The 18876-nt window shown below is 39.4% G+C and overlaps 1 protein-coding gene across 3 annotated transcripts in view; it reads right to left on the bottom strand.

Annotated features, from left to right (window-relative positions):
* SH2D4B (SH2 domain containing 4B) overlaps positions 1-18876 on the bottom strand; it is a gene marked incomplete at its 5' end in the record, with an annotated part of 105006 nt that overhangs the window by 72538 nt on the left and 13592 nt on the right. For all 3 annotated transcript variants that reach the window (XM_081074106.1, XM_081074105.1, XM_081074107.1), the window contains 2 exons: positions 6361-6508; positions 7925-8084. In XM_081074106.1, the coding sequence (XP_080930232.1) occupies positions 6361-6508; positions 7925-8084 (308 nt within the window). The remainder of the gene's footprint in view (positions 1-6360; positions 6509-7924; positions 8085-18876) is intronic.

The raw sequence follows: 18876 nt of genomic DNA, 5'->3' as shown, positions 1-18876 counted from the left end.
ATAATCCTATTGGGAATAAGGCAGAGATGGCAGTTTTGAAGGAAACCCAAATTTTGCCACCCTGAAGTTGCCTTTTGGGGACAATAATTTTAAGCTATTTATAAGAAGCAAGACTCAGAAAGAACCTTTGGCACCCCCACCCACTCCTTTCTTACCAAAGAGATTCAGACAGAAGAACCTGCTTCAGGAATGGGTCTTTGACTGAATCACCTTAGGAATCTTCACCCCAGCAGTAGTCAGGAAGACTTTAAGCCTGTTAGCTAGATACACACCCTCCCACCCATCACCTGTTTCCCATTGTTTCTGAGATGCCCAGCAAGAAATTTCCTGCCATGTATGTTTCTCTCTTCCTCAACTACCTGTAAATTGTCCATTCTTACTTCTGAAATCTAAGATCTCATCCTCCCCTTTTCTCCTTTGTCCAAAAATGTCATACATACCCAGTGTTGCCTCACTGTCTTTGCAATTTTCATGCTTATGTGAATTCCCCATGCTCATGTATTAAACGTTTGATTTTCTCCTGTTAATCTGTCTCTGTTAGTTTGATTATTAGCCCAGCTAAAAGAACTTAGAAGGTGGGAGGAAAAGTGTTCATTTCATTTTTGCCCCTACAGCTTCTATAGCTGTAAGGATGTCATTATGCAGCCAAAATGAACTCCAACCTTAAAGGAGAAAAAGCAAAAAGAAAATGGCTTTGAAGAGAAAATGGAGAAAAATCAAAGGACAACTTAACTGTATCCACTGTGGGAAACTGGGAAGAGATGGAAGGAGGAGGGAAACCAGGAGGTGAGAAAGGAGGTCACAGGACCTGGGGTGGAGGGAGAGACCAGGACCCTTACTGTCCGTGTTCCGTGGCCTTACACAGAGGAGAAAGCCCCCAAAAGCAGTCTCATGAGTTAAGAAAGCAGGAAAATAAAATGCAAATTTTATCTGGCCTCATGATCCCTTTCTTCTAAAGGAACACTTTTATATGCACACAAATTGCATTCAAATAGCACCAGCCACGACAGAATGGTTTTTAAAAACAGGTTTCCAGCTGTCTGTGTCTTCTATTTTGAAGTTCCCTTTTTAATCCTACACAAGATTCTGAAAATTCCCCTTCTCGCCCCCTCCCCAGTCCCTCCCCCCCATTTCCTAAAAGGAATTCCCACTGTTATCTTGCCTATGACAAAGAATTCACAGACTCACATCCTCAACACAGGCTGGCCAGCCAAACTCCCTCCACAACCAGCTTCTCACCAGCTTCTCTCCTCTCCTCCAGCCCCCATCCATCTCCCACTTCTGCGTGGTAAAATCCTCAGCACATCCAGTCAAGCACATTCTCTTTCCTCCACGCCTGCATCTCCTTCCCAGCTCCCCATGGCAGGAGAGTGGTACCATCTACCCACCCCTCAGCCCGGGGCTCAGTCGCTTTTGCTCTTTGCTTTCCCTCATCCCAACATCTAATTGATGTCAAACCTTGTGGATTTCACCACCACCATTTCTCTACGTCCATCCCCTTCTAGCTCTTTCCATAGTCACAGGCTCATCATTTCCCACCTTGACCATTGCAAAAATCCCTTAATTGGCCTCTCCCTCCCCCTAAACTTTCATCAGTTGAATCACAACACCACTATCAGTTGTCCTCATAAAACTTGATCCTGCCATGACCCTCTTTGTATTGATACCCCCACAGCTCTGTTTTGTCCACAGAGAATAATCCACTCCTTAATGTAGCAGTCAAGGGTTTCACAGCCAAGCGTTCGAGGCTTATGTCTGGCCCCAGCCATCATGTGCTTGCTCCTCTCCCCACAGCTGACCATTCGTCATTCCACATATCTCCTTCCGTTTCCTGTTGTTGCTGAGTCCAGACTCCTGGAGGTACTTGTTTGCCCTCCGCTGCCATCCTCGTGGCATGGTTGGGGCTAAGGGTTGCTCAGAGAGGTGTCCCTCTCTCCCCGGGCACCCTGGAAGCCTTTGGAGATCAGGGAGTCTATTGCTACCACCCTTCTCCCCAAACAACCTACACTAAGGGGGAACATAAGTATTAAATTAATGTTGTTGGTGCATTGCTGTATGCAAGACTGACATTCAGTTAGAATCTAGGTGTTGAAAGACCCAATAAAAATGACCTAAGCCAATCTCTAACCCAAAGCATAAATTCCTTCGGTGAAGCTGTCTCAGCTAGCTATTGCTGATTCGCAAACTACCAGAAAATGTAGTGCTTTAAAACAACAACCCTTCATTTGCTTGTAGGTTAATAATTTGGGCAGGGCTTGGCGGAGGGTCCTCCTCTCCACATGGTGTTGGCTGAGGTCAAGCGCTTAGCTGAGGTCATTCACTTGGGGAACCAAAAAGGAAGGCTTCCCTCACATTTCTGGTGTCTCGGTTCTCCTCCACGAAGCCTCTTTCTCTCAGCTTGGCTGGCTTGGGTTTCCTTCCAGCGTGGTAATCTAACGTAGAAGTCTTCTTATGTGCAGCTGCCAAAAGTGAGCATTGCCAGAGGGACAAAAGTAGAAGCTGCAAATCTCTTATAGCCTGTCCTCAAAAGTTAGAGTCACTTCTGCAGATCAAAGTACCTTCTACCGATCAAAGCTAGTAGCCACAAGGCGACACAGACTCCCAGGAGGGGAAAGAGACCCCACCTCTCAAAGGAAGGAGTGGCAAAGAATTTGCCACCCATCAAATTTAATCCACCACAGAAACCTTTTCACATACTATTTAGCCTATGCTTAACCATTTCCTGTGATGAAGGGCTTGTCACAACACAAGAGCCGTTCGTATACAGACAGCTCCGACAGAAAATATCCCTGCGCCATTCAACTTGAGTCCACGATCTAATGTCCCTGACAGAGGCTGCCCCGATCAGCCCCTCCAGGGCCTCACAGACATTACTTGCATTTCTGAGGCTCCCCAAAATGCAGGCATACGTATCAAATCAGGATTACTGTTGTACTAAAGTTTGAACACTCACATTTAACAAATTAATTTTGAAAACAGAAACAAACACAGAGTGACCATAACCTTCTTTGGAAATGATGCCAAAGGCTGCATTGGGGTCTCTCGTGAACCTGAGGGCCTGGCCAGATGGCTTTACTAAGCCCTCTATGAACCCCGACACAGAGCGACCCACAATTCCCCAGCCCTCATCACTGAGATTCTGAAGGAGACCAGCAACCAGAAAGTCTCCGCTGGGATCTCAATCCCTCCGTAATCTCCTTGTGAACTGATCTCAGCACCCCAGCTCCACTGAGCCAGCCTCCCAGCATCTGGGGCTCAGCCCTCTTCTGGGGAGGAGGGAAGCCAGAGATTGGAACAGTGACCCTCACTGTTAAAGATATATAAAAAGTGTTGGTTTTCTTCCCCAGCAGACTTAAGGAGTCACGTGCAAAAGCCAGCAACATAAACATCTCTCCACTGTGGATTGGATTTCAGATACTACTATGGAATTATTGTTAATTTCCACAGGTGTTACAGTGATTATCATGGCTGTACAGGAAAACGTCCTTATTCACAGGAGATGCTGCTGAAGAACTTAAGGTTTGATCAGGAGTAAGCCAACTAAGGCTCCCAGGCCAAATCTGGATTCCATTTATTATTTAAAGTAAAGTTTTATGGGAACACAGCCACACCCATTTGTTTACATGGTACCTATGGCTGCTTTTGTGCCACAATGGCCTGGTTCGGTAGCTGTGACAGAGACAGTATGGCACATAAAGTCTAAAATATCTACTATCTGGCTCTTCATAGAAAACAGATTGCTAACCCCTGGGTGTATGATATCTGCGACTTCCTTTCAAACTGTTCAGCAAAACAACAGAAACAAAAAAATGTATATATGTACGTGTGTGTGTTTATATACTGATTTATACATATATGTGTATAACACATATCCAGTGGAACCTTGAACAATGTGGGGGTTGGAGTACACACACCCTGGCAGTCAAAAATCCTCATACAACTTTTGACTACCCAAAAATTTAGCTACTAATAGCCACCTGTTGAATGGAAGCCTAATTGATAACATAAATAATGAACTCATTTTTTAATATTATATTTATTATCTACTGTATTCTTATAATAAAGTAAGCTAGAGAAAACATGTTATTAAGAAAATCATTAGGAAGAGAAAATACATTTACAGCATTTATTGAAAAAAAATCCACATATAAATGGACCCACTCAATCCAAACCTGTGTGGTTCAAGGGTCACGTGTGTGTGTGTGTGTGTGTGTGTGTGTGTGTGTGTGTGTGTGTGTAGAGAAAGAGGAGAGAATGCAAATGTGGCAAAATAGTAATAGTTGGTGAATTTAAGAGGAGACTATGTGAATATTCATTTTATTTTTTAACTTTTCTGCAAGTTTGAAATTTTTTTAATAAAATGTTTTGAGAGCATATATTGCTTCATTTAAAAACTCAAAAGAATCTCCTAAAAATATGTAACTCAAAGGAAAATTAAATAAGACCAATAACAATATAAATATATAATAAGCAATTGTAGTAGGTTTTAAGGTAATGAGAACAATCTCATTCATAGTAGCAACAAAAAATATTAAACTTAAGGTTTAACTAAAAAAGAAATGTGAAGCACTTAAATAAAATAACAAATTTTACTAAAGTCTAAAATTAGAAACACATAGGTACACGTATGTTCTTGTGAAGGGTTTGGTATTGGGTGGCCAGTGCATTAATAGGTGTTAAAAAACAACAATAAATGGGGGTGGCCAGTGCATAGGCCAGTGTGAGCTGTGCCCTCCTTAAAAAAAAAAAAAGCAGTTGATGACAAAGACAAGGAGAAGCTTTGAATAACAGGAAAATCATACCTCATTCCTTAACAAGAAGATTCAGAGATTCAGAATTGTAAAAATGTCCATCCTCCACAAATACAGCTATAACGTTGCAATTCCAGTGAAAATCACCATGTGGTTTTTTGTTGTTGATGAGAGGAGGAAAGTGATAAAATAATTCAAATGTATCTCTAGCTGAAAAAAGTGGGTAAGATTAATCAAGGTCATTTTGGAGATGAAGAGTAATGATAGGTTCTTACTCTAAGAGGTGTTAAGATTTAGTATTTTAAAGCTACTATAATTAAAGAAGTAAATCAGGCTCAGGAATGATCAAAGAAGAAAACTCCATAAAGAGATCCAGAAGTAAGTAAGAAGTAAGAATCAAGGCACCACGTCCAATGAGAGGAGAGGGGATAGATTACGTAACAAATGATGTTGGGACAACTGGCTAACCACTTGGAAGAAAATAAAGTGAGAGCCTTATATCATACCACACTCCAAAGTGAAGGAAAACTAAGTGCAAACAAATAAAATAAGAAAGACATAGATTAGTACTTTTATAAGCTTGTGGAAGCACAGATCTTTCTAAGCATGAAACAAATAATAAAGAAAAAGATTGATATAGTTGGGTAATAAAATTTTCAAACTTCTGTACATCCAAAAGCACTATAACCAAAATTAAGAAAAAAAAATCACAACACTGAGAAAAACACTTGCAGCATAAATGACCATAAGGGGCTAATGTCCTTACTATCTAATTATCATGGGGAAAAGGGGTTTTAAAAAAAAAGTCTAATGGGCAAATCCATTAATCTACACTTCACAAAAATAATCTAATTGTTGAGATTCAGCATAATTATTATTTTCTTCTTTTTGTGTATATGCATTTTCTAAATTTTCTAGCCCCTGCCCCCCAAAAGGTATTATTCCTGTAGAAAAAAAAATCTCAAAATAGGGATCAGGAAAAAATATTTTTTTAGGCTACCTAAACTTCTTACAGAGGACTATAAAGCTCCTTTACCAACTCCAAACTCTCCCCAAATGAGTAGGCATGTAAGGTCACCAACAGTTCCCTATCCAAGGCCAGAAAATGTGCATTTTCCATTTCCTTGACTCTTCCCAAAACCTCAATTGGGTGTTGTTATTACCCTAATATAACGAACAACAAAGTGAAGGCTCAGAGAAAAAAGTCCAGCAAGTTTCCCAAGGTCACACAGCAGTAAACAGTAGAGTTGGAACTGCGTCCCAGTCTGGCCTGACCACAAATTCAGCTCTTTCCAGGCCTCATTTCAGGACCCTTGATTTGGGAAGCAGAAGGCCTGAGTTCTAATCATGGCTCTGTCCCCAACCACACATGGCTTTGGCACATCTTTTCCCCTGTCTGACCCCCCAGTTTCCTCATCTGTACAATGAGAAGTGGATTGGCCCAAATCGTGTGTCAAGTTCCTTCCTGCTCAGATATGCCAGATTTCTGTTCTCATAAAGCACTCAGTATCAACCAATGGCCAAAGACTGGTCCAAACCTGACATCAGCCCTAGTGGCCTGGGAGCTAGAGTAGGTGGCCACACCCAGATGCCCCATGCACTGGCTCACCTTGAATTCCTCCTGAATGCGCTCCTCCAGGACTTTGGCAGCCTTGCGGTCCTCCATCTCCACTTTCCACTTCTCCGCCAGGATCCGAGCTTTCTCATTGGCCAGAGCCTCCCGGAATTTCTTGGTGATCTCTGCCTCCTTCTGTCTCCTTCCAAGAGAATACCAGCAGGTATAAGCTTGTGTGGTAAATTGAAGGACCCCATAACAGAATTTCAAATTAAAACTCTGGGCAGTATTTCTTACTCTATCAGAATGACAAATGTCTAAAATCAACACAACTCTATGTTGGCAAAGGTGGGGAAAATATAGACACTCTCCTGTAGAGATAGAAGTGGAAAGCAGCAGAATTGTTCTGGAAGCCTGGAAAAAAAGACTCCAAAATCTCATTTCTCACTCAAGTTTACAAAGATTTAGGTAGAGATGTTCATCAGAGGGTTTTAATAACCAAAAAAATGGCAAACTACCTAAATGTCCAGAAACAGAACCATTAAGTTAGGTTCTCATGCAACGGAATAGCATTATCAGTCGTCTTCAATAACATCATGGATCTATATTAATCAATGTATCGAGGTGTGAATAAAGCTGTTTACAAAGTATGAAAAGATGGTCCCTGACTTACGATCTTTTGACTTCATGATGGTGCAAGAGATATGCATTTCATAGGAACTGTACCTTAAATTTTGAATTTTGATCTTTTCCAGGGCTAGCAATACGCGGTACAATACTCTCTTGTGGTTCTGGGCAGCAGCAGGGAGCCTCAGCTCCCAGTCAGGTCATGTGGGTAAAACACCAATACTCCACAGTGTATTCATGGGATTAGAAGATTTTGCCCAACTGTATTAAGTCTTTTGAACACGTTTAAGGTAGGCTAGGCTAAGCTAAGATGTTTGGTAGGTTAGGTGTATTAAGTGCATTTTGACTTATGATATTTTCAACTTATGGTGTGTTTATCAGGATGTAACCCCATCCTTAGTCGAGGGGCATCTTATTACCTAAAGGTTCACCACGCTTACCTTAGGTGGTAGGCGTTGGTTTGTTATTACAATTTTACACTTAAAACACTGTCATTAAAAATTGGGGGGGAAATAATAAAAAAATTGGGGGGTGGAAATATTAAAGTCAACTTACAGATTTCCAAGTTTGGCAAAAAAATGTTATAAATTGTTTATGAAAAAGTCTGACTCCAAATCTCATTGGGGACTCAACTGTCCATCTTGCGTGAGAAACGTAGGTAACATGAAAAGGAACAAGCAGATAACAAAAGTGAATCCAAACTGCTCTACAGTCTCAGAGACAACTCGGTGAGGGAAAAAGCAAAAGCATGCCACATGCATTGTCTCAGTGAAGTCCCAGATTAGCTCACCACTAACTGGTGGAGCCAGGATTTGAACCCACAAGGTCTCCCTGATGTAAGACTCTGATGCTTTGGTCATGTAATCTCAGCAGAGCTCAAAACAGCCAGCCAACTACCTGGCACCTCCTTCCTCCCACCCACAACCTATTATTCTTAGCTTGGACCAAGGCCCCATATTCAGACCCCACCCGACACCATGGCAACTCTCACCAGAGCAACTCGGCCTCCTTCTGTGCCTGGAGGCGTGCCCTCTCTGCAATCAGCTCCTCGGAGATCTCTTCATAGGGCTTGTCACCAGGGCCTTCTCCCATGATCCAGACCCAGACCTCACCATCTGCCCCCAGAAGCCACTGGATGTGCTTGTTACTCGCTGACTCACAACAGAAAAAGAAGGAAGAAAGAAGAAACAGGTCTGAGTTGTAATTAGTAAGCAACGACCTAGGATGGCTGATGGTACACAACCATCACATGACTCTACAGAACACTGTGACCCACAAGGATTCCAGAGAAATGTCGGCCCAAGTGAGTCCCATGGCCCTGTCTTCTTCCCACTCCCTCTAGGCAGCAACACAGCCAGCCAAATCAGCAGCCTGGAGTGGGCAGCCAAGGCTGGGACTAGTGTCTGAGGCCAAGTGGCCCTGACATCAGCAACACAGAAAACATCAGGTGACAGTGCCACACTCTCTGAAGGAAGTGACTGGTGTGACTCCTGGACCAAGGCAGTTAAGAGCCAGAGAGCCTTCTCCTCTCTCTGTGTCTCTTTCTCTCCTGTCCACTGGCTGGAAACAAGGAATTGGAGACAGACGGTGAAGCTGCAAGATGAAAGCGCGAGGCCCCTGAGTCTCCTTGACACACATCCACCTGCCTCATGAGCAAGAAATAAGTCGCTGAGATTTTTCAGTTCACCTATTGCAACAGATTCCATTGGTTACCATGACTAAAATGGAAATCTATCCCAAAGATGGTAGTGCTGAAACAGAAATATAAACTTTGTGTCATTGCCTTAGCAACTGGGTGGCAAGTGATGTTTAGCAGGCTGAACGTCTGGAGATGCACGTTATACAGGAGTAAAACATGTGGTAAAATTGTCAGACACTGTAACTTAAAAGGCAGACGCTTGTGCCTTCTGAATTTGTCACTCTAAGGAAAGAGATTGGAAAACAGAACATTGGTGGTGTGTGTTGGTTCCTGGCAGCTGTGTTTGGCAAAGTGTGACGGGAAAGAAATGAGTTCAAGAAAGAATTGAGAGCTTTGCGAGTAGAAATGAAAGGGAATAAAGAGAATACAGAAATTTGGGACTCTGTAGGATTGGAAAAACCACCTCCTTCTAGTACCTAAATTGCAAGAGATGGGATTTTTTTGCATGACAGAACGCAACAAAACTTCTAAGGTGAGTAAAGTGACCTCGGCACTCAGCGCTGTGGCAGCCATGAGAATGTGCTCCACAGACATCCAACTACAGGAAGCAGTACTGACGAAGCACTCCATCTCCCGTGCTCGTTTGCCCAAGGTCAGGCTTCCCAGAGGTAGCTCCCAGCCTTTGACTGAGCATGGCAGGCTCGTTCCTAGGATACACTGGACTCTTCCGAAGGGCAAATTCCCAGAAGCCTTGACAAACCTTCCTTGGATTTCATGGCTGCCTAGAATACCCTGCCGCCCAGCCTGCCTTTTCCGTCTCCTTCACTCAAGGTCAGACCTGCATTGCAGCGTGATAGCTCTGCCAGCCTCCTCCAGCTCCCTGCCCTTTTCTCTCATGGGCATTGCCTTAGTAAAACGTTCGTGTGTGTTTAATCCCATCTTTGTCTCTGCTCCTCAGAGGAGCCAGGCTAACACAGGCCCTGTAAGAGTGTGATCTCTCACCCTTACCTTTACAAAGACCCTAAGGTGGATGCTCTCAGGTTGGACAGGAGAGGCATAGAGGTCAAGCGGCAAAGAAGTCCAGACAATTTGTGAAGAATGACTAGAAATGAACTATGGATGTTGTTGCTAGGGTATTGAAGCCGACAGATCAGAAGCCTCCTAAGTTTTTGAGTCTGAACTAAAAAAATTTTTGATTGTTCAAGACTTCAGCAAGTCTTGGGCACCCAACCAATGAGCGGGAGGCAGGTTTCAAAAGCCATGCAGGTCCAAGGAGGGCGTGATCCTCAACACCTACTTCAAATGAGGCCGAGGGGAATGATGAACAAGGAGGAGCCTCCTCAAGGGCAGTCAATGTCCACTCAAGCCATCCCATCACTGCCAGGGAACTTCATAGAGCCTGCCCTAGAGGATTTAAGGAGTGCCATAGACTACTGACTGAGTAGAGTCAACATTCTCCCCTTTTCTGCAGTGGATATCCTGACCCTGCTCCAGCACTGCATATTGTGTCTTAAACGTAGGCTGTGTTTAGGTGACATGTCTTTTTAGCCACATCTAAACCTTATAGAGACACATGCAGAACCCTTGCAGACTTGGGCTGCATGCAGTGACTGGATGAGACCTCAGGTGACCACCTTAACGAGGTGGTAAGTGTATTTATATGGAGAACAAAATGTGTGAGTGACTAGAATGACAATTTGTGGCAGTGACCTGCCATGTCCAGCACCCCATGACCTCTTCCTGAGCCAGACGACAACTCTTCTCAGCTTCCCTCCAGTTCTTTAGGTCAGATGACAGAATTCTATTAGGTTGGTGCACATGTAATTGCAGTCTTGCAGTTATTTTTAACCTTTTAAACCGCAATTACTATTGCACCAACCTAATAGTCTATGGAATGTCAGGGGGTGATTTGTGCCACTTTCAGGCTGAGGCTGTTTGTAGCTGGTTTGCCTTTTCCACATTCTCTATCTCATCTACCCAGCTGGAAATAAATTACTCCAAGATGGTGGAATTGCAAGAAAAAAGCAATTACCAGTCAATGGTTAAAAGCAAGCCACACAGAAAAGCTACCCAATCCACCTCAAACTGATATATTCAAGAAATAAGCCTCCGTTGTATTAACCCGCTGGAATTTCAGAGTTTATCTATTGCAGAAGGCAACATTCATTTCCCTGACTAATATAGGAGGGCATTGTTATTTTTAGCATGTTAAAAGCAATATTACAACAGAGGAACACCAGTTTAATTATGATGGATAGAAACAGGGAGGCAACCACTACAAGAATTATAAAGCTTCCAAATTAATAGTGGGAGAAAGTAAATGATAACAGGCTTACCAATCTTGCAAAACTAAATAAAGAGAAAACAACAAAAAATGTGTAGCTGTTACAGCAGACACTGTCAATTACCTACTCACCATTCCAGTCTACCTCCCTCCCTTACCAGAAAATCCCAATTTGTTCAAGAAGTAGCAGAGACCCCTCCGTTTCGGGAGAGGCAAGTTTCTATGTCAGCCTCAAAGGACAAATTGGTCTAAACCCATCATGTAATGTCATTCTCATTGGTAAGTGATCCATGTAGGACCAGATATTCCCATTTCCAACAAAGTCAATGTAGGCAATAGTCCCACTGAAGAGGCTTCTTCCTCCAAACCAAGGTGAAGACTCCTTAGGAGAAACTCCTTCACCCTTTGCTCTTTTACCTTATCTCCTTCCTCCCTAGAATGAGGAAGTGATGCCAGGAGTTGCTGAAAGACTATTGCAAACATGAGGAAGAAAGCCACATGCTAAGATGGGTACATGGAAAGACAGATGGAGATGGGGCCTGATAACTTTGTTGAGCAGCTAAACCAATATTACCCATCGCGGTTGACCTCCAGATGTCTCAGTTGAGAAAAATAAGGAACTTCAAGGACTAAAGCTCTGTAATTATTATATGATAATGTAAATATGAAAGATATATTTCATTAAGCAATTATGATTAGTCATGTATTTTGTTATTTATGGTCTAGCACATTCATAACTGACACACACAATAAACACAAAATAACAGAGAGGCCCTAAACCCTAAGTACATTCATTAGCACAGAAATGTGAACAGAATTAATTCCTGTTAAAAATCTGAGAGTGAAAAAAAAAAATCTGAGCGTGTTAGATGTGATCTAAAACTAAAATCCGACTGTATGTTATTTAAATAAAACACGCATAGAAAAAAAGAAAACAGTTTAAAAATAAAGAGCTAGACAATAGATGGTGCAAAGACAAGCAAAAAGAAAGTGAAAGTGACGTTGTCAAACAAAGCAAAATCAAGGACAAACGTGTAAAACAAGACAAAGGAGAATATTATGTGATAATAAAAGAAGCAAAAAAGATACAAAGTCATAAAACGTTACACAACATACAACACAGCAGACAACTGCATAAAACAAAACCCCTAACAAGGCAAGGAGAATTTGAAAGTGTATATTTATTATGGCAGGAAGTTTTACTGTACTTATTTCAGAAGTTTGTGGATCACACAGATTTTTAAAATTAATAATATAAAGGATTTAGATAATACAGTCCACAAATTTTGTTTAACAACTAAAAAAGCTTTATTCTTTAAACATTGAGAATATCTTCTTTCTTTTGATCTTGCAATTATGAGAAAAAATGTAGAGGCCATATTCTCTAATAATAATACAAAAATTATAAATCAATGGGGAGAAAGAGCCATTTAAAATCTTCACTGCTTTTTGATCAAGAAAATACTTCCCCGATAGCCCATGAATCTTACAGGAACTCCAAATGGAATTATTTGGGGCGGGGGGGGGGGGAATGTAGGAAAAAATATGAGCACAAGTAACAGTGAGCTCAAAGGAAAAACTATAAGTTCAAGGGCTTTTCTTTTTGATGTCCCCATGAAGATAAACCTCTCTTTTCCAAACAGTAACAATAGGAGGTACAAAACACCAATTAAAAAATGCATAGATATACAAGAAATACCTCTATGGCATCTATACCAGAGTGTGAAGTAGTGAGCATGGTGGAAGCCCCAGGCTTCTACACAGGTCCCAAAGCAAGCGGTCAACAGGACTGTGACCTCTACAGGGTAAAAGGGAATAAAGTTTCTCCAGGTGAGACAGTGACCCGAACAGAATCATTACTGAAGCCAGGTGCTGGTAATATACTTGGCAAGTTCAAGAAACAGCAAGGTGCCATGGTAGCTGCAGTACGAGTAGAGTGAGCAAGAAGAACTGGAAATTAAGTTGGAAGGACAGCAACAGGCCCAGTCACATTGGACATTGTTGGCCCTGATAAGGACTTTGGATTTTATTCTGAGTAAAATGGGAAGCCATTAGAAGTGGAGAGTGGGAAAGTGACATACTCTCATTTACATCTCAAAATGCTCACTCTCCCTATTGTGGGGAAAGCAAGGAGAGGTGGAAAACCTGCAGGCTAATTAGCATTTGTAATAGTCCAGTGAAGGACAACCGTTTCTTGGATCAAGGTGGTACTGGTGGAAGAGGTGTAAAGTGGTCAAGATTTTGGAAATATTCTAAAGGGAAAAGCAATATTTACTTAAATTTTGGATATGAATTGTGAGAGGAAAACAACAAGAAGACTGCAACATTTTAACTTAAGCAATAGATGAATAATGTTTCTGTTTTGGTCAAATTAAGTTTGAGAGGCAGCCGAATGGCTCAGCTGGTTAGAGCGCAAGCTCTGAACAGGGTTGCCAGTTCAATTCCCACATGGGCCAGTGAGCTGCGCCCTCCACAAGTAGATTAAAGACAACAACCTACCACTTAGCTTCTGGAGGGGCGGCCGGATGGCTCAGTTGGGTAGAGTGCAAGCTCTCAACAACAAGGTTGCCAGTTCAATTCCCACATGGGATGGTGGGCTGCACCCCCTGCAACTAAAGATTGAAAAAGGAGACTGGACTTGGAGCTGAGCTACTCCCTCCACAACTAGATTGAAGGACAACAACTTGGAGCTGATGGGCCCTGGAGAAACACACTGTTCCCCAATATTCCCCCCCCAAAAAAAACCAACTCACAGAACCGGGTTAAATGTTAAAAAAAAAAATTAAGTTTGAGATGCTTATTAGACATCCAATAGGCTGGAAAGATAAAAGAGAGTTCAGAGGAGAAGCTGGAACTAAGATATAAAATTTTGGAGTCATCAATGTGTGGATATTTAAAACCACAAAATTGGGTGAAGGCAGGTAGAGAATGAGAATAGATAAACAAGAGAAAAGGCCCAAGGATGAAGGCCAGGACACTCCAATACTTAGTCTGAAGGAGGACCCCACCAAAGGACACAAGGACAGAAAGCCTGTGAGGTAGGAGAACAACCAAAAGAAAGTAGTATCCCAGAAGCCCAGGAAGACAGAATTTCAGGAATTAAAGGAGAGGTCAACTTGTCAAAGGTGCTGATGGGTGGATGGGAGGAAGCCTGAGAAGTGATCAGTGGATTCAGCAACATGGAGGTCACTGGTGATCTCGACAAGACTGGTTGCATGAGTTTGTGAAAAGGGATACTTGGGAACATGTAGCGGGAAATATAAAAGCATATCATTATAACTTTGTGGAAGGGGAGTATTTTTTCTACAAGACATAAAACAAATAAACTATAAGAGACAAGGCTGATAAATTTAATACAGATTGAAGCTTAAAATCTCTACACAGAAAAACACACCAGAGAGACAATTAAAATCGAGTAAGTGAGAAAAGATATTTGAATACATGTACCTGTCAAATGATTGTAATAATTAATCAAAGCAATAACAGCTAACATCTACAGAGGGCTTATTTTCCAATCCCGGTCAACACACTTTACATGTATTAACTTATTACTGTCTAGAACAATCTTTCTCTATTGGAGTCCTGGCAGAGGAATAAGCCCTACAAAACTAATGTGAATGATTACTTTTCTCAGTTCTCCCAAGGATAATATATATAGATAGCACTAACCTAGACTGTAGAAAAGTTAACTCATTACATACAATGTATCTTTTAGGGCAGTGGTTATCAAATAATTCGCTCTCAGGACCCTTTAGAGTCTTTAAAAATATTGAGCATCTCAAAGAGTTTTTGTTTATGTGGGTTATGTATCAATATTAAGGATATTCAAAATTAAAACTCAGAAATTTTGGAATATTCATTTGAAATAATGGCAAATCCATTACACATTAACATACATAACATTTTAATGAAAAATAGCTATATATTATAAAACAAAAATATTCAAAAACTATATATTCAATTGGAAAAGTTGCCTTTTTTTACATTTTTGCAAATCTAATGTCCAGCCTAATAGAAAGCACCTGGATTCTCATATCTGCTTCTACATTCACTCTGTTGCAATATGTAATGTTAGTTGAAGTCTATTAAAAAAATTGACTTCACACAAATATGCATTGGGAAAGAGGAGAAAAGAGAAAATTTAATAGTTTTTCAGATATTTATTAATAATCTTCTTTGATACTATACCAGAACTCAAACAAGTGAGTTTAATCTTCTTAAAGATTAGTTGTGATGTCAAATCTGAAACCATATCAATGAATTTATTGTACTTTGTTATACCAAAATTCATTGGTCATGTTAATTTCTTAGTTTTGACCGACGTACCATGGTGACATAAGATGTCACCATCAGGGGAAGCTGGATGAAGCGTATATAGGAATTCTCTGAACTACTTTGCAACTCTTCTATAAGTTTAAAGTTACTTTAAAATAAAAAGTTTAAATTTTGAAGAATCAAAATAAAATAAAAATCCATAGGTTTACTTTGCGCTTTGGAAGGATCTTTTACTCATATATGATTTTTCAATGTCATTCATTGGTTCTTTGGAAAATACTGGTTCATGAGTCAAGCAAATCTTCACAATGTTGACCCATTTTATTTTACAATATCAGGAAATCATGTTTCTTAATGTCACTATGAATCTCATGAGAAAAACCTTTACGTATTAGGAATATAATAAGTGCAATGTAGCAAATACAAGTTTTTCAAAAATTCTAATTTTTGCTTGAAACCTGGAATTTTATCACTGGCATAAATTCTATTAGTTATTTTCCTTAAAGTGACAGATTTGCTTTAATCATTTTCAAATACCCAAGTCTGCAAAAAGACATACTTTGTCAGTCTTCTTTCAAGTAAGAATTGTAGTCCATGAATAAGGAAGATAGTTTAGCATGCAACTCAAAAAATCATAGTGTTTTTCTTCAAGACACTCATCATACTTCAATATGCAGCAGAAATGCTTTATACATACTTCCCACCTTGCATATAATAAAATGAATAAGGTTTACTGTTTCATCAAAGAGAGAGATCATCATCAATTTTACTGTGAGTGTGTGATGGTGAGAAAATACAATGACTCCTGCTACTAAGATAGCAGCCAATTTATTGATTTTGCATCATCAGTACAAGTGTAAACATAGTGAAAAGGGCAAATAACATCTTAGTATTGTCATGAAAATGGTTTTGACCTTTTCAAACATGGGACATGTAAAGTCTCAGACAAACATGTGGACATGTAAAGTCTCAGACCTCCAGGCATTCGTGGACCACAATTTGAGAATCACTGCTAAGACACCAAAGCTTAATTCTCACAGAATTTTGCTTGGAAAAAAAATTATCTAGAATATACAAAAAATCTTTATAAATCAATAAGAAAATGATGAACAGCCCTATAGAAAAAAGAGCAAAGATAGTGTCACAAATGCTATTAGTTACCAACCAGTTATCCCTCCATCCTCTTGGCACAGCTTCCTTGCTTTCAGTACTCTGAATTTAATCAAGACAGCAATATGCTTGTTTAAAATTCTCATTTTCTCAGTCTCCCTTCCAGGTCAAGGTGGCCAAAGTTCTGGCCAATGAATATAAGTAGAATGTTGTAAGAAATCGTTTGCTGTCCTGATACAGACACTGCCGAGTGTTTCTTTCCTCTGTTCTTCACAACTGGAACACAGATGTGATGCTAAGAAGTACAATAACCACCTGAAGACCCAAAATACTAAGCCATCATCTGAAGATCATGAAAGAAGAGACAGAGACATTGATGATATCATAGAGACGCCATCCCAGCTCAGGACTGCTTATTTCTAGATTTCTTTTGGTTAGGTTAAAAAAAAAAAAAAAAAAAACCTACTTATGGAAGTCTGTCATAATTGGATTTCCTGTTGACTGCAGCTTAATGCATTCCTGTTAGATTATTAATATGAATAGTCATTTAACAGGAGAGGAAATATAAATACTAAACTAACACGTTACAACAATGAACTATCATTTCATCCCTATAGGATTGGAAAGAATGAAAAAGCCTAATGGAACAAGTAATGAAAAGGATATGGAATAATAATAATTCTTGCAAATTGCGGATGGCAGAAGGTACTGATACAACTGTTTTGAAGATATTTGGCAATATTTAATAAAGTTGAAAATGCTATACATAATAATACTAAGGAATATACATAATACTAAGGAATAGCACTTCCAGATACATAATTTATAGAATCTCTTGCACATGTACCCAAAGAAACCTGAACAGAAAGGTTCATGGAAACATTGTTCAAAATATGAAAAATTAGAAACAACATAAATACCCAAGAAAAATAAATAGGTTTGAACAACACAGATATATCTCTTTTTAAAATGCAGAACCACAAAACTAAATTAAATTCAGTTTGCAGATAGTATAATGTCATTCATATAATGATTAAGCAACACATTGCTTATAAAATATGTATTACAATATGAAAAAGATGTAAGCATGATACACATTGGATTCATAATAAGGGTTACATATGGGGAGAGAAGTGGGGTATAAAATTTTAGAAAGGCATTAAAGTGGGTCTCAACTGTATATGAAGTGTTTAAGTAGAAATGAGGAAAGCACAATGTGAACATTTAAGAAAGACATTATGGGTCCATTAGTATTATAGTCTTTCTATTTTGCTTATATGTTTCAGTATTTTATAATGAGAAAATTTTAAGGTTTTATTTTAAAATGATATAACATGAATAAACTAAGTTTTCAATCTAAGACATTAAAAAGAACAATAAAATCAGATAAAAGAAAATAGGGAAAAAATTAATGAAGAAAAAATCTAGTATGAGTGAAATGTAATGCACATATACATTATAAATACAGCCAAACATTTGTTCTTTGAAAATGTAATAAAAGCCACCTGGCATGCCTAATTAAGTGAAAAAAAAATAAAAAAAAAAATGTATACATTAGGAATGATAAACACAATGTAAAACAAAAGTGATTACAAGAAAATATCATGTATTAATAAATTTGAAAATATAGACCTAAATATAGGCATAAACCTTCAAGGCATAAACCTTAAATTATATCATTGGTTATTTTTTTAAGATATGACCCAAAAAGCACAAACAACAAAAGAAAATATATATAATTTGGGTTTCATCAAAATTTAAAACTTTTGTGTTTCAAAGAACTCCATCAAGAAAGTAAAAAGGCAACTCAAAGACTGGAAGAAAATATTTGCAAATTATATATCTGATAAGGGACTTGTGTCTGCAGTATATAAAAACTCTTACAACTCAATAATAAAAAGACAACACAGTGAAAAAATGGCCAAAGCATCTAAATGGATATTTCTCCAGAGAAGATACACAGATGACTAATAAGCATAAGAAAGATGCTCAGCATCATTACTCACAAAGGAAATGCAAATCAAAACCACAATGACATGGGACTTCACACCCACCAGGATGGCTTTAATCAAAAACATAGACAGTCTGAAGGTGAACAATAATGAATGCCAACTATAATTTTATATACATATGTATACATATGTATGTATATACTTACAAGAGGCGCAGTACAGTATTGGGAGTGGAGACAGTGGAAATGTGATGGCTCTGTGCGATGTCAGAGAGATAATGGATGGGGGGTGGGGGGTCCACATGTGAGGGATATAAATGATAAATGTCTAAGTATTACTTTGTCTTGTGCACCTGAAACTAATAAAATATATATATATATTTAATGTATATATATATATATATATATATATTAAAATATATATACATTAAATATATATATATATATAAAAAGCATAGACAGTAACAAGTGTTGGTGAGGATGTGGAGAAATTGGAACTCTCATATACTGCTGGTGGTATGTAAATTGGTGAGACTGTTTTTGGAAAACTATCTGGCAGTTCTTCAAATGATTAAACATAAAGTTATTACCAAATGACCCAGCAATTTCACTCCTAGGTACACACCCAAGAGAAATGAAAACATGTCTATGCAAAAACTTGTATATGGGGCCGGCCCAGTGGCT

The sequence above is a fragment of the Rhinolophus hipposideros genome (assembly GCF_964194185.1).
Source record: "Rhinolophus hipposideros genome assembly, chromosome: 15".
Lineage (NCBI taxonomy): Eukaryota > Metazoa > Chordata > Mammalia > Chiroptera > Rhinolophidae > Rhinolophus > Rhinolophus hipposideros.
This window is presented reverse-complemented; position numbering and strand designations above follow the sequence as displayed.